This window comes from Lipotes vexillifer, unplaced genomic scaffold (genome assembly GCF_000442215.2).
Source record: "Lipotes vexillifer unplaced genomic scaffold, Lipotes_vexillifer_v1.1 scaffold1011, whole genome shotgun sequence".
Lineage (NCBI taxonomy): Eukaryota > Metazoa > Chordata > Mammalia > Artiodactyla > Lipotidae > Lipotes > Lipotes vexillifer.
The window spans coordinates 1,696,286-1,710,268 of NW_006787698.1; the positions used below are offsets into that span (position 1 = coordinate 1,696,286).

Here is a 13,983-nt window from a genome sequence, read left to right on the forward strand (position 1 = left end):
TGACCCGAGGAGTAGTGGTGGCGGGGGGGGGGGGGGGGGGGGGGGGGGTGGTGGTGCGCGGGGCGGCAGACATGGGAACTGACTGCTAATGGGCATGCGGGATTTCTCTTGGGGTGATGAAAATATTCTAGAATTAGAGAGTGGTGATGGTTGCGTAGCCTTATAAAAATACTGCAAAGCACAGCATTATACACTTTAAATAATATGAGAATTTTACAGTATGTGAATTATATCTTGATTAAAAAAAAAAATCAGTGTTAAAATGGGCTGGGTGCAAATACTCCGACAATCTATTCTGGATCCCAGAGAAGTTAGGTTCTGTTGGATCTCTGGTTGGTGTCATTTTCCTTGGTTTAAGGCATAGTTTTTTGAACTAGGAAGGAAGCCAAGCAGGTGCATTTGGTTGCTCAGACCAGTTGGGGCAGCTTCCAGAGAGTGCCTTACTCTAGTTCTTTTTTAATCCCAACGACAAGAACCTGAGGTTTTCAGTACGTATTTTAACTATACCTGGTACCTACAAATCTCTTTACTCCTCCCCAGCACCCTGACGTCGTTACACGTTAGGTGGTGGAAAAGCAAGCCTAACTGTTAGACAGAGAACTAAGGGCCACTCTCCTGATCTGGAGGGCAGGAAGAATGCTAAACAACCAGTCCTCCACGGAAGTCCTCTCAAGGCAGAGGCCTCAAGCAGCAACAAGTTCAAGTGGATACCTTTCACGCATTTCTTTGTCGTCCTCTTGCTCGTGGCTTCCAACGCGATGCCAATTTCATCAGGATCTTGACCTTCTTCCTTAACCGCCTATTGGGAAGAGACACATTTTACAACGTGGCTAAGAGCTGCAGGACAGACACTGTTCTTCCTAGGTAAAAACTTCCCAGCGAACAAGCACAAACCTTTTCTTGCAAAGAGCAACTCTGGTTCTGGTTATCTGGGCTGCCAGCCCCAAAGCCACAGGAAGAACCCAGCGTCACTCGGTTCTCTCTGCAGAGGCCCCCCCACCCAAAAGACAAAGAGATGTGTGAGCTGGGGCTCCACAGAGTCTGTGACGAGTCCCGAAATGGTCCCTAACCTCCAAACTACCTCCACTTTAAGTCAACGATGTAACAAACAAGAGAGGCTGCACTTGGTCTAGCATGGGCAGAGAGGGCTGCGTGCGGTTCGACAGGCCACCTTTGACCTCGGCGGAGGAAGAACACTGAACAAACTGGATAGAGGACAGCTTGGTGGTTCCAGGCGACAGTGCCTTTCGCGTGCTTGGGGACTCCGCGCTCAACTCACAAGGGCCCTACCCTCAAGAGCCTGTTCCCATCAAGGAGATGACACCTCCCCCCAACTCCCAGTACCCAACTCTGTGTTAAGTGCTACGAGGTGGGGCAAGAAACAGAGAATGGTGCGACACAGGGAATCACGGAGGTGGAACAACACTTAGGAAGGGTGGGCAGGGTGGCGTCATCTCAGACAGACCCAAAATGACAACAAAGCCCCAGCCAGATGGAGACCTGGGAGACGAGCAGCCAGGTGGAAGGCACCTGCTAAGAGCAAAGGTCCTGAGGCAAGAACAAGCACAGCCGCCCCCCCTTCCTGGAAAACATCAAAGGCTCTTCAATCATCCGCTCCGCAGGGGACGAAACTGAGGCCCGGGGAGGGGACGGCACTTGTCCAAGGTCACACAGCCCCGGGAAGAGTCCAGGGGCCACCCTGCGGCTAAAACGGGCTTTCAGCGCACCGGAGGCGACCGACGGGAGGGAAAGGGGGAGGCAAAGCACAGCGAGAGGCGGTGACGAGCCAAGGTCACACAGCCGGAGCCCCAGGGGCCTGACAGCTCGGGCCGGGATCGGCCACGAGAGAAGCAGACCGGGGGCGCCCCGCCCGGGGGAGTCGCGGTGACAGGCCCGCGCGGGGGCGTGCCTCGGCCTCAGGCGCCACCCCGGGGCCCCGGGCCGCCTCACCTTCTTGAGCCGCTCCATCAGGACGCTCTTGTTGCCGCCCGTGTCCAGGTTCCGCTTCTTCAGCTCCGCCCGCAAATCGATCACCCGCAAGTCACTGAGCCGCCGCGTCCCGACCTCTGAGGCGCCCGAGACGACAGCGGCTGCGCCAGAACCCGAGTCGCCAGACCCTGCCAGAGTCTCCGCCATCCCGGGTTTCCCGTCTCTGCCACCTATTCCACACACCGCCGGCGGCTGTAGCTGCTCTGAGCACAAAATGGCGCCGCCTGAGAGGAAAACGCACTCCCTTCCTCCCGCCCCGTTTTCTGGCCGCGCATGCGCGCCGCCTGGATCAGGGCTCTTAGCAGCAAGCGAGCTCGCGCGCCAACCAACCGCACGTGTCCAGCCACAACGCGCAGGCGCCGTAACCGCAGTACGCATGTGTCCCAGCAGTTCGTGGCGGGAGGCCGGCGAGACGACACGCGCCTGCGCGTATCCCCCTTCCCCACACACACCGCTCCCTTCCGCCCAAGGCTCTCACCACGCATGGGCAGACGCGACCGGGAGCGTCGAACCCACGCCGGGTACGCCTGCGCAGAAGCGAGGCGCGCCGGGGCAGCTGGAGCGGTTCCTTCGCAAGCGGCGCCATTTTGTGCTGGGAGCCGAGATAAATCCGGCCTGGTTTTCTGTGAAGTGGGCGGCGGAGCCAGGGTCCCTGGAATGGCGGAGACTCTGTCAGGCCTAGGCGATTCGGGTGCGGCGGGCGCAGCGGCTCTGAGCTCCGCCTCGTCGGAGACCGGGACGCGGCGCCTCAGCGACTTGAGGGTGATCGATCTGCGGGCGGAGCTGAGGAAACGGAACCTGGACTCGAGCGGCAACAAGAGCGTTTTGATGGAGCGGCTTAAAAAGGTAGAGCTGGGGCTCTGGGGGTGGCAGGAGGTGGGCCGGGGGACCCTCGCGGCCGCGACGGGGGCCTTCTGGCGTCGGGGTGCGCCCCCGGCCCCGTTTGCGGCCTGCGCCGGGCCTGGCGCTCCGGGCTTCTCCCGGCTCCTCCCGGGCCCCGGCGGGAGCTTCGAGCCCCGCCGGGCCTAGGTTCAAAGCCCAGCGCCGCATCGGGGCGAGAACAAGAAAAAGAAAATCTCGACGCGAACGGGGGAGGTTGTGGGTGACGGGTACATCGGCCGAGCGCTTGTGTTATCCGCATCAGCTCCTGCTTTTCAAGGGCTTTCTTCGGCTGGTTGCATTCCGGTCTCTGAAAGTGGACGCGGAACCCTGAAATCCTTGCTTCCTCCGCGGCGTTAGGGGACTCGGCCAAGGTCACTCGGCCGGGGTGAGGAGGTCGGGATTTGAACCGAAGCCGGCCGATTTTCTGAGCCCGTGTCGGCCGCGGGGGCGTCCTCTGGGAAGAGAGGTGCTTCTTGATCCGTTAGAGCCTAGAAGCCCTGAACAGAGGATTAATTTTTAAAGTAACCATATCGAGGGAATACTCAAAGGGCGGGGGGGAATGGGGAAACGGCTTAGGGATTTGCCAGTACGGGCTTGGGGATTTAGCCTGGAGGGAAAAGTGCTATTTGTAATAACCACCAGAAATGAAACAGACTTGGGGAGGTTCTAAAGGCTCCGTCAGATCTGCATGATCTTGAGTGTGGAAGACATTTAATCCCTTCTGGGCCTATTTCTCCTTGTGTCCAGTAGAAGAAAATAATAGTGTTTTCGCGTTAGGATTAAGTAAAAAGGCATGAAACGGGCTTGGCGTGTTGCCCAGCGCATGTAAACACTCGAGGTGCGATCGCTGTCACGTTTCACTTTTTTCTCTGTGCCACCGCTTGGTATTTGCAAACGGGGTTTTAACCCCCTACCTCGAGGGTTCTGCGAAAAGCAGGGAGTTAAGTAAGTGTTCGTGCCCTTTTGCTTTCCCTGTGCTTGCCTTATTTTGGTGGCTTCTTTCTTTTTGCCGCCTAGCGACTCTTGTATGGGGACTTCTCCTGTGTAATCGCTAAGCCTTGTTACCTATCCCCCACCCCCACCCCACCCCTGAGACAGTACGGTTTGTCATTCATTCTACTCTCCGGCCTCCCTAACAACAGAGGATCAGAGTTTTACTTATTAATTGCTGTTTAGAGGAAGTAAGGATTTTTTCCTATTATCTGGATGAGGAAACTCAGGCTTGAGAGTAGTGAGTTATTTGCCCCGAGTCAGTTGGGCCTTTCTAACTTGAGTCTGTTTTCTTTCACTATGGTTACTAACTTCCTTGACCCAGACGGGACAGGCGGTTCATCCACTGAGATGTTTACCTGGAGAAGATGCAAGGATGGTGAGGGTTGGCACCCAGAGACGTGTGATCCATGTTGTTAGTAGCCACAAGGCCTCCTATGAACAAAGTCAAATTGGGGGGCTTTAGTCTTTATTCCCCCAGATAGTCCACAAGCCTGCAGTGCTGATAGGATGGTATTGAACCTTCCCATCAGGCGGGGGTTGAGACTGGTGTGATCTTCCATCACTAACGTTTCTGAGGGGACAAACACATCCCTTCTTCCTTCTTTTCAGTTTCTTAGCGGTGTGCTCAAAATACATAAATACCATTAGCATATATACCCATCTGCTACCCTGACCACGCAAGTCTGGAAGTACTGATGTTCTTCTCTTGTATTTCCGTTATCTAGTTTTTTTGGGGTTTTTTTTTTTTTTTTTTTTTTTTTTAGGAAGGGCAAAGGAGGGAAAGGTGGAGGCAAAACACAAAGTGTAATTTGGCAAGACCTGTAAGGATGACTCGTAGCCTACAGTCCCCCCTAGGGATGACCCTGTGAACACTACACCTAGAGGAGACACACTGAGGAGCAAACTGGTACACCTTCTGTCTGGGGTAGTTTTTGTATTCTCCTGGTGATGTTCCAGAATCTTCTGTCTCCAGGAAGAGAGTGAAAGACTTTATGTTTGTGCTTTCCTTGATGCCAGGGCATAACTCCAATTCTTCCTTCTGGTTCTGGCTTCAGAAAGAAGGGAGAGGTTTCTTTGTTCCTGGTACAGGTTAGGTGTGGAGCCTCCACACTGCATTCTGAATTTAGACTTTTCCAAGCTAGGAAACTCCTCATAACCTTTGAGACTTCTGAAACTGTTTACAAATAAAACAACATTTGAAATGGGTTTAAACAGAGTTTGAGAGTCCAGTAAAAACAGGGTTTTCAGTAAAACCTAAACGTGAAGCCCAGTGTCTATGGATATCAGCATTGACACGCTCAGTCCTGTTTGTTTTGTTGTTGTTGTTTTTTCTCCTGAGTGCGTCCTTGGTGCCTGGCACAGTGCAGAGCATAAGTAGGGGCTGCTCAAGTGAAGGACAGGCTCTTGGACGGGGAGGCAGGACTTGCCAAGAGATTCTTATAATTCTGTATCCGATGAAGCAGGCCCCCTAGTGGTTGACGGCAAGGCCTCTGGAGTCAGTCAGAGATGATTGTGAAGGGATGAGGTAGTATGTGTCACATCCCGTACGGTGCCACACACAGCAGGAACTCAGGCAGTGAGTGTTAGTATTCTGTACAGAATTCTGTGCCTAGTACAGGTGTGGCGTGGAGAGGGGATCAGGGAGGGTCGAACAGCCCATTGTTGAGTGAAGTCATAGGTAACTGGAGAGTGTGCCTTTCCCTTTTTTGAGTTCTTTTGGGCCCAGGAATAGGATCAGTCAGATTTTGGTGATAATGTTAAAAATAACCCTAATATTTGGTGAGTGCTTGCTTTACATGGATAATACGAATTCTCATGACAGCTTTCCAGGGTAAGAACATTTATTAGCCCCTTGTTCCAGAGTAAAAAACAAACTTACAGGGATTAAATAAGCCTGCCTGAGACCACACAGCTAAGATCTGGTAGAATCCGCCTAAATCCAGAGCCCTTGCTTGCTCCAACGTAGAAAAAGAAAGAACGAATGAACAGGTGGGGAGAGGCCCTTTCCAGATCAGCACCCTGAAGCTTCTGTGAAAGTCAAATCTGTGTGCTGCCTTTTTGGGTGAACTTTTTTTACCTTCTCTCTAGGCAATTGAAGATGAGGGGGGTAATCCTGATGAAATTGAAATTACCTCTGAAGGAAATAAGAAGACATCAAAGAGATCCAGCAAAGGTATGGAGGATTTTATAAGCATTGCTAATGTTAGGAACGTTTTTTCAGAACTGACTTCTTTTGCTAATGTGCTTGTGGACTGCCCTGTGAATCAGAAGGACCTTGAATGAAGGTTTGCATTTTCTTTCAAGATCCCTCCACTGTATTTTTGTTTCCATGGTTCTTGGGAATTCAGAGGATGGAAGAGGTACTTACACCTCTACTTATTTTCCTCTGTAGGTTTCTCAGCAGCCGTTGCTTATCCAGACTCTTAACCTTCTTTAAGTAGAGTGTTTAGAATTACTTGAGTCTCCTATTGACCTGACTTGTGGAAAATAACTTCCCCTTTGAATACTGCCTGGCCAAAACAGAGTTGTCACTTTTACAGACGTTGCTTTCGAAAACTGCATACCGCATAAAAGCCAGATTCCACTTGGCATTAATGACCATCACCGTCTGCCCCAAATCTTCCCTTCCCCACTTCCTCCCACACCACCTTCCTCTGTTACATATACCTTTAATCAGGTCCCAAGCATGTGGTTTACTTTCTTGGCTCTCTGGGCCTTAGCTTGTATGTTCTACCCACTCCTTTTCCCCGTTTGTCTGCATTCAAGTCCTGGTTCATCAAGAGACAACTTCTGATCCCACCAACAGCAGGTCTTCTCTCCTTAGGTCCTCTGTGCTGCCATGGCCTGAGTTTTAACGCTTACGTCTCATTCTGCCTTGAGTCACAATCAGGTTGTTGAGGACAGGGGCTGCGTCTTCCTGTCTTTTTTCCTGCTTAGTATTTATTCATTGAGTTACTAATGGAATTCAGTGATATTCAGCTACTGTTTTAAGAAAGAATTAGCTAAAACTGGGCATTTGGGCTGTCCTGAAAGTTCTCTTGGTAATTGGAGGTTTTATTGCTCAGGCCCCAAAACAAAACAAAATATTTTTACCTGGTCAGTGGTGAAGAATTGGGTGTGAAATGTCTGGCACCAATATCAGCCATGCTCTGGGGGATATAAGCTCTGGGAGAACAGCAGTCAGTGACCTCACTTTGGAATGAAGTCACCTCTGCGGTCCACAGTTCATCGAGCATTTTTGGTGTTACCCAAGTCAGTGTTTTTGCCAAGGCAAAGAGTGCTGAAAAATCAACAGAGAAAGACAATTATAGACTGGGAAAAAGTAGAGCCTGTGGATATCCTTTTTGCTTTCTTTTTCTTTTTAACAGAAGAAGAAATGCTTGTGTTAAGGTCTTTGGAAATACAAATGTGCATTAAGTAAAGTGTTGAAATTCCTTTCCATTCAGGAGGCAACCCGTTATTAAAAGTGTGGGCATATTTTCCCAGACTTATCTATGTGTCTGTAGTCATCTAAAAATGCAGAAAGATGTGCACACACCTGTGTGCCTTTGTCTTTCCTTTAAAAAAAATTGGTTCTACTACACACCATATTCTCTAATTTGTTTTTTTTCACTTAGCATGTTGAGGACATTTTTCGATAGTGCTGAAAATAAAAAAAACTCATTCTTTTAACAGCTGAGTAGTCATTCATATGATTATACCACAGTTGAGCTCGTCAGTCTTATTACTAGATGGTTGGGGTTTGTTCCAGTTTTCAGCACAGCAGTGAACCAGAGCTATCTCTGCTGAAGGAATATGTTTTTGTTAACTTATTGGAAGTAGAATTCCGGGTTATTTTAAAAATAGCTACTAACAAATAGCTCTCCAACAGGCTGTACTGGTTAATATCTGGCAACATACGGGGTGGGAGAGGGTGCCAATTTCTTTAAATTCTCAATGCTGAATATTATCTTTTTTTTAATGTTGTCTTATATATAAAAGAAAAGTATTTCATTGTATTTATCTGAATTTCTCCACAGGTAAAGTTTCCATTTACATTTCTTCACAGATTAGACAGTTTCTGATGATTGGCCATCTGTATTTTCTGAATTGCCTTTTCATGCCCTTTGCCCGTTTTTCGGCTGGGTTGCTGGTCTTATTGACTTTTGAGGGCTCGCTCTCTATAAATGTCACAGTTGCTTTTTCCCTGTCTCTCATTTGACTTGACTAGTTTGTGGTGTTTTGGTCTTTAAAGTTTCAATCTTTAACACAGGCAACGCAGTCATTTTATGTTGTATTTTAAAAGGCCGTCCTTTGCTTTAAAATTATTTTTTAAATCATTCCGCATTTTGGAGTGGTATTTATGGTTTTATTTTGAGTTCATTTGGAGTTTATTTTTGCATATGATGTGAGATAATGAGGGATCAAAATATGGAACATTCCTATCAGACTCCTCGTGCCCTTGCCCAGTCATAGTCCCTGCCTGTCCCTCGAAGGGGGGCGAAATATGTGATTACTTTGACCATAGATTAGTTTTGCCTGTTCTAGAGCTTCAAGTGAAATAGACCCATTTAATACAAATTTTTTTATTTTGTTGGCAGCACCGCACGGCTTGTGGGATCTTAGTTCCCTGACCAGGGATTGAACCCGGGCCCTCAGCAGTGAGACCATGCAGTCCTAAACACTGGACTGCCAGGGAATTCCCAATACAAACTCTTTTGTGTCTGGTTTCTTATGTTTGGTGTGATTCTATTCTGGAGTTTTACAGTACATATTGATATTTAATAGGGCAAGTCTATAAGTTCTGAATTATTTACAACTATCTTATTAGATTTTATCATGATTTTAACTGAAAATAGTTTTTTCATCTGCCCTGTTTGAACAAACTGAAAATGGTTTGAAAACTGATTATTTTAATCAGAATCCTAGAAAGCATACCTCAAGTAATCTCAGCATCCCTCCAAAGTAGTTTCACACCAATACTTTGTTTAGCAGAATCTTTTAAAATAATTATCAGCAAAATAATTTAACTAGAAAAGCAAAGTCAGCATGTTTGCTTTTTAAGCTGTTGCCTGATTCTGTGTTGCTGGGTTGTTTTTGTTTCTTTTGATATAATTTCTTTCTTTTTTTTAGAATAACCATCAAATGCATTTTAATAATTGGCAAAATTTTGAACAGATACCTCACAAGAGAATATAAATAAATGGCCAGTGACCACATCAAAAATGCTTGTCATTAGCTATCAAAGAAAATAAAATTAAAATGACTAGAAATGCTAGAAAACAACTATTAAAATAGCAAAGATATAGAAAAACTCCCATATACTGCTGTAGAGTATGTAAAATGATGCTATTTGGGGAAAAAAATTGGCACATACTTACAAAATTGAGACTTCAACTAAAATACAACCCAATTATTCCACTCCTGTTTCTTTAGCCAAAATAAATGAAAGCATAGATCCACACAAAAATTTGAAAATGAATGTACAACGTATCTTTTTTTTAGGAGACATAATTTCATACTTAGAAAAGATGCAAGAATAATACAAGGAATTCTCATATATCCTCATCCAGATTTCCCAAATGTTAGCATTTTATTACATTTGTTTTATCCTTTTCTTTCTCAGGACAGGTAAGGAGGGGGATGAGAGAGAGAAAGAAAGAAAGAAAGAAAGAGGGGGGTGGAGAGGGAGAGAGAGAAAGAGAGAGAGAGAGAGAAAGAAAGAGAGAGATAAAATAAATGTAATATATATATATTTTTTTTTTTCCCCCTGAACTGTTTGAGAATAAGTTGCATGTATGTGCCCCTTTGCCCCTAGAGACCGCAGTATTTTCTAAAAGCAGGGACATTACATAATCGTACGTAGTTACCAAAATCAAGAAATTAATGTTAATATAATACTGTAATCTAAGCTTAGACCTTATTTAGATTTAGCCATTTGTTCCAATAATGTTCTTCATAACTCAAAAGAAGAAAAAATCTGGGGTCTTTTCATAGCCTTCAGTTGTCACGTCTTTTTGGTTTCCTTTAATCTGCAACAGTTCCTAAGACTTTCTTTGTATTTGTGACATTACCATTTTTTGAAGAGCGCAGACCACTTATTTTGAAGCCTGTTTTTCAATTTGGGTTTTTTTGGTTTGGTTTGGTTTGGTTTTTTCCCCCTCGTGATTAGGTTCAAATTATACACTTTTGTCAGAAATACCACCGGAAGTGTTATTTTTCTCAGTTAACCTCCCTAGAGGCACATTCTGACCATTTATGTAAGTGACTTGAGGTGGTATTGGTTGGGTTTCTCCACTGGAAAGTTAACTGTTTTACTCTTTGTAATTGTATCTATGGGGAACATACTTTGTGACGTATAAATATCTGTTTCACCCTCCACTAGTGTCAGCATTCACTGAGTCTTGTCCAGTGGTGATTTTCTAAATTTATCATTCCATCTCTGGTAGTTGGTTTTCTGCCATAAGAGGTAGCTTGCCCTTCTCCCCCACTTATCAGTGTGAACTTAGAGATTCGTATTTTATTCAGTAGGTGATAAGTAAGCCTTTATGATTATTATTTATTTTGATGTTCAGATTGTCCCAGTGAGAGTCCTTCAGGCTGGCTCCTGTGTCTGTTTGACATACATGATCACTTCGTTCTTTGAACACTTACTTTCTGGCACAAGACAGTGTTCCAGTGTCTGTTGCTTTCCCTGCCCCGCACTGGGAATCAGGCATTTCTTCCAGGTGCCCTCCTTCCTTTTTGTGGAGCGTGCTGTTGTACTCTTTGCTACTGGGATGTCAACTCCTTGGCCAGTGCTGGGTCTGTAAGGTCTTCTGGTCTCAGTGTGCCTCATGAAATTAAATAATGGTAAAGCAATCTGAAATAAGCCAATGACAGCTTAAGAAATGAGAAAAAAATATGGGAATTCCCTGGCGGTCCAGTGGTTAGGACTCTGTGCTCTCACTGCCAAGGGCTGGGGTTCAATCCCTGGTCGGGGGACTAAGATCCCGCAAGCCGAACAACGTGGCCACAAAAAAATAAATAAAGCTCTGGCTAATATGAACAGTGCACCTGAAAAACTCACTAGCTAGTTATAATTGTTCATCACTTGATTCTTTTGTGTTTTTGAGGTGGCAATGATAGATCATCCACAAGTCAAAGACTTAAGGAAGTTATTGCCAGAAGCCATTAAAAATAGATATACTATTCTTAAATAGTAAGTAAAGCTAAAAGGAAATATTCTAGTAGCGTGACATGACTAATTTTGAGAAGGTTTTCCTAGATGTGATGACTTGATACCATAAAGTTCTCAATTCCCCCCAAAGTAACCTAAAAGAAACTTTAACATTTGTCTGTTCTAAAATTAATCAAAAAGAAAATACACAAGAATAGCTAAAATTGAAAAACAGTGTTGCATACTTGTTCTCATTTTAACGGTAAGATATTGAAACAGAGTGGGGAGTTTAAGGATTTGTTCATTATAAAGGAAGCACTAAGGATTTTTCAGTAAACAATGTTGGAACAGTCGGCTATCTGGTGATAGGGAAAACTCTTAACCTTCTTCGATGCAAAATAGAAATTCCAACTAGAATAGTATTTTTGTAATATAGTGGTAAGGAAGGCCTGAAATGAGACTTAAAAAACAGAAACTATAAAGAAAAATAAATTTGGCTACTTGAAAATTTTAAGTCTCTCTTAATAAAAGATAGCATAAGTAAGATACAACAACTCGGGGAAAATATTACAGCATGTAAGCATCCAGAAAGCATTAAATATTCCTACAAATTAATAAAATAGACAATCCAGTTGACAAAGAACAACAGAGATTATGAATAGGCAGTTCACAGATGAAAGAAAAAACAAACAAGGCCTATATACAAGGAAAAAAAATTCCCTTGCTGGTAACTGAAGGAAAGCAAATAAAAATAATGAGATATCATTTTTGCCTGTTACACTGGTAAAAATTTACACAATTCTCAATATCCCACATTGGCAATGGTGTGAGGAAATGGGTAGTTATTGGAAATGGTAAATTAATAAAGCTGCTTTGGGAAGTTAACTAAACTAAGGAACTCCATAATATGGAATAAAAGATGGAAGTGAGTCAATATATAGCACAAGAAGCTACTCCAAGGCCTTTATTGAGTAACAAAAGCAAGTTACAGAATGTATATACAATATGATTCCATTACATAACAAGTTTATTTCCATTTGAATGATATATGTGTGTAAATCCCCAAGAAAATGTTCTGAAGGATCACCAAGCTGGTAACAATGGTTACCTCTTAGAAGTGCAATGGGGAGAAGGGAGACTAGCTTTTTTTTCATGTATTTATGAGGGTGGATCTTTTATTGATAAATGGTGTGAATTTATTTATTTATTTTTGGCTGCGTTGGGTCTTCGTTGCTGCGCACGGGCTTTCTCTAGTTGCGTCGAGCAGGGGTTACTCTTCGTTATGGTGTACAGCCTTCACATTGCAGTGGCTTCTCTTGTTTCAGAGCGCAGGCTCTGGGCACACAGGCTTCAGTAGTTGTAGCACGCAGGCTAAGTAGTTGTGGCGCACGGGCTTAGCTGCTCCGTGGCATGTGGGATCTTCCCGGACCAGGGCTCGAACCCATGTCCCCTGCATTGGCAGGTGGGTTCTTAACCACTGTGCCACCAAGGACATCCCAATGGTGTGAATCTTTTAGTGAGTGTATTTGTGTAATTGTGTGGATGTATTTATGTAGTCAAGCAAATTTTTAAAAATATTGACCTTTCCACATGCAGCAGGCCACATGGGATACTGGGGGGATATCCCAGCAGAAGTCCAGGGAGGTGGTCTAACAGGTGAGTTGGACGAAATTGCCAAAGCAGAAGCTTAACAGGGAGAAGAAACCGGGATCCCAGGCGAGGGGGCTGGGAGCAGGTTATGGAGACAAGCACTGAGCGAGGCCTGTAGTTTGGAGACTGTGAACATTGGAGGCGTTTTACTCTGCAGAAGACGGCTTTGAGGGGGGTAACTTTTCCCTTAGTACCAAAAACAGTCGCTTTAGTTTTTGCCAGAGTAATATTTTTCATTCACATTAATTTTGGATTCATTTAGACACACTGTTTTTCATCTTTGGAAAGTAGGGTATCTTTCCCCAAACCTACTTCCCCCCAAAGTAGGTGATTGTTGATAAGCATCCCAGTAGGGGTGTGCTTTCTATATTGAAGACTAAACGTTCTTAGAACTGCATATTCTCTTGACATTTCTGGTCAGGTCATTTAGCTGGGAGAGTTCTCCTGTGGAAGGGATTTGAGCTGCGGTGTAACTGTGCTTACTGCTCAGGAGAACAGTAGTAGGTTGTGAGATCTGAGTCTGCCGATGAAAACCTGCCTTTCTTGTGAAAGGGAGAAAGACAGTATAAAGGGTGGCAAGTTTGTGGTAGTCTACTTAGATTTTTTTCCTAGTAGTAATTCAGTGGAATTGGACAAAAACCAATGTGCATGTTCTAGAATGGTAACCAGCTTTATCAAATATAGTAAGTCTGTGGAAACGTTGCTGGTGTATCTTCTTGGCATATTTACAAAGACCACTGGGTTGAGTTCCAGACATTTTTGAAGCTCAAGGCATGTTTTGCCACAGGAATATTATAAAATGGTATTGTGGTTCCCAGTCAGCCACCAAGGCTACTTGCACATAATGTATTGCATTCTGGTATTAGTGTCACAATTCCCTGTGTTCCTAAATAAGATATTCCTGAGAACATGAGTGAAATTAGAACGTGGAAGAATTAAGTAACACATGTTATAAGAAAATTCTCACCCTTGAGAGAGGTTTTTTTAACGTCTGAATGATGGTATAAATGATTAGGGTTGAGCTCCCCGCACACACAGATTCTATATACACTTAGGAGATTAATCATTAAATATAGGCAAATTAATGTCTAGTTCTTTTATATTACTTGAAAAACTCTAGGTAGTCTTAAGAAATTGATCTTTGCTTTGGGGAAATAGTCATCGCAGGAAGTGAGTCCTCCTGAGGTTGTGCAGCTAAGGACAGGTGGCTGATTAGCACCTCTTTCCATAGACCAACATTTCAGATCAGTGTGGGGGAAAGATTAGTAAATGGCGTTGGGAAATCAGTTTCCAGATGGAAGAGGCATTTGTAAAATCGTCTTACTCAGCAG

The 13,983-nt window shown here is 44.7% G+C and overlaps 2 protein-coding genes across 5 annotated transcripts in view; one reads left to right on the top strand and one right to left on the bottom strand.

Moving 5' to 3' along the window:
- SAFB2 (scaffold attachment factor B2) overlaps positions 1-2,333 on the bottom strand; it is a 34,612-nt gene extending 32,279 nt beyond the window's left edge. Inside the window, exons 1-2 of the mRNA XM_007460543.1 lie at positions 1,951-2,333; positions 712-799 (exon numbers count right to left, since the gene is read on the bottom strand). Of these exons, the coding sequence (XP_007460605.1) occupies positions 712-799; positions 1,951-2,136 (274 nt within the window). The 5' untranslated portion in view covers positions 2,137-2,333. The remainder of the gene's footprint in view (positions 1-711; positions 800-1,950) is intronic.
- A 149-nt stretch (positions 2,334-2,482) lies between these two features.
- Positions 2,483-13,983, top strand: part of SAFB (scaffold attachment factor B) — a 34,440-nt gene continuing 22,939 nt past the window's right edge. For 3 of the 4 annotated variants that reach the window (XM_007460544.1, XM_007460545.1, XM_007460546.1), the window contains exons 1-2: positions 2,483-2,835; positions 5,953-6,037. In XM_007460544.1, coding sequence (XP_007460606.1) covers positions 2,647-2,835; positions 5,953-6,037 — 274 coding nt within the window. In that variant the 5' untranslated portion in view covers positions 2,483-2,646. The remainder of the gene's footprint in view (positions 2,836-5,952; positions 6,038-13,983) is intronic. The other variant, XM_007460547.1, reaches the window with a different exon arrangement.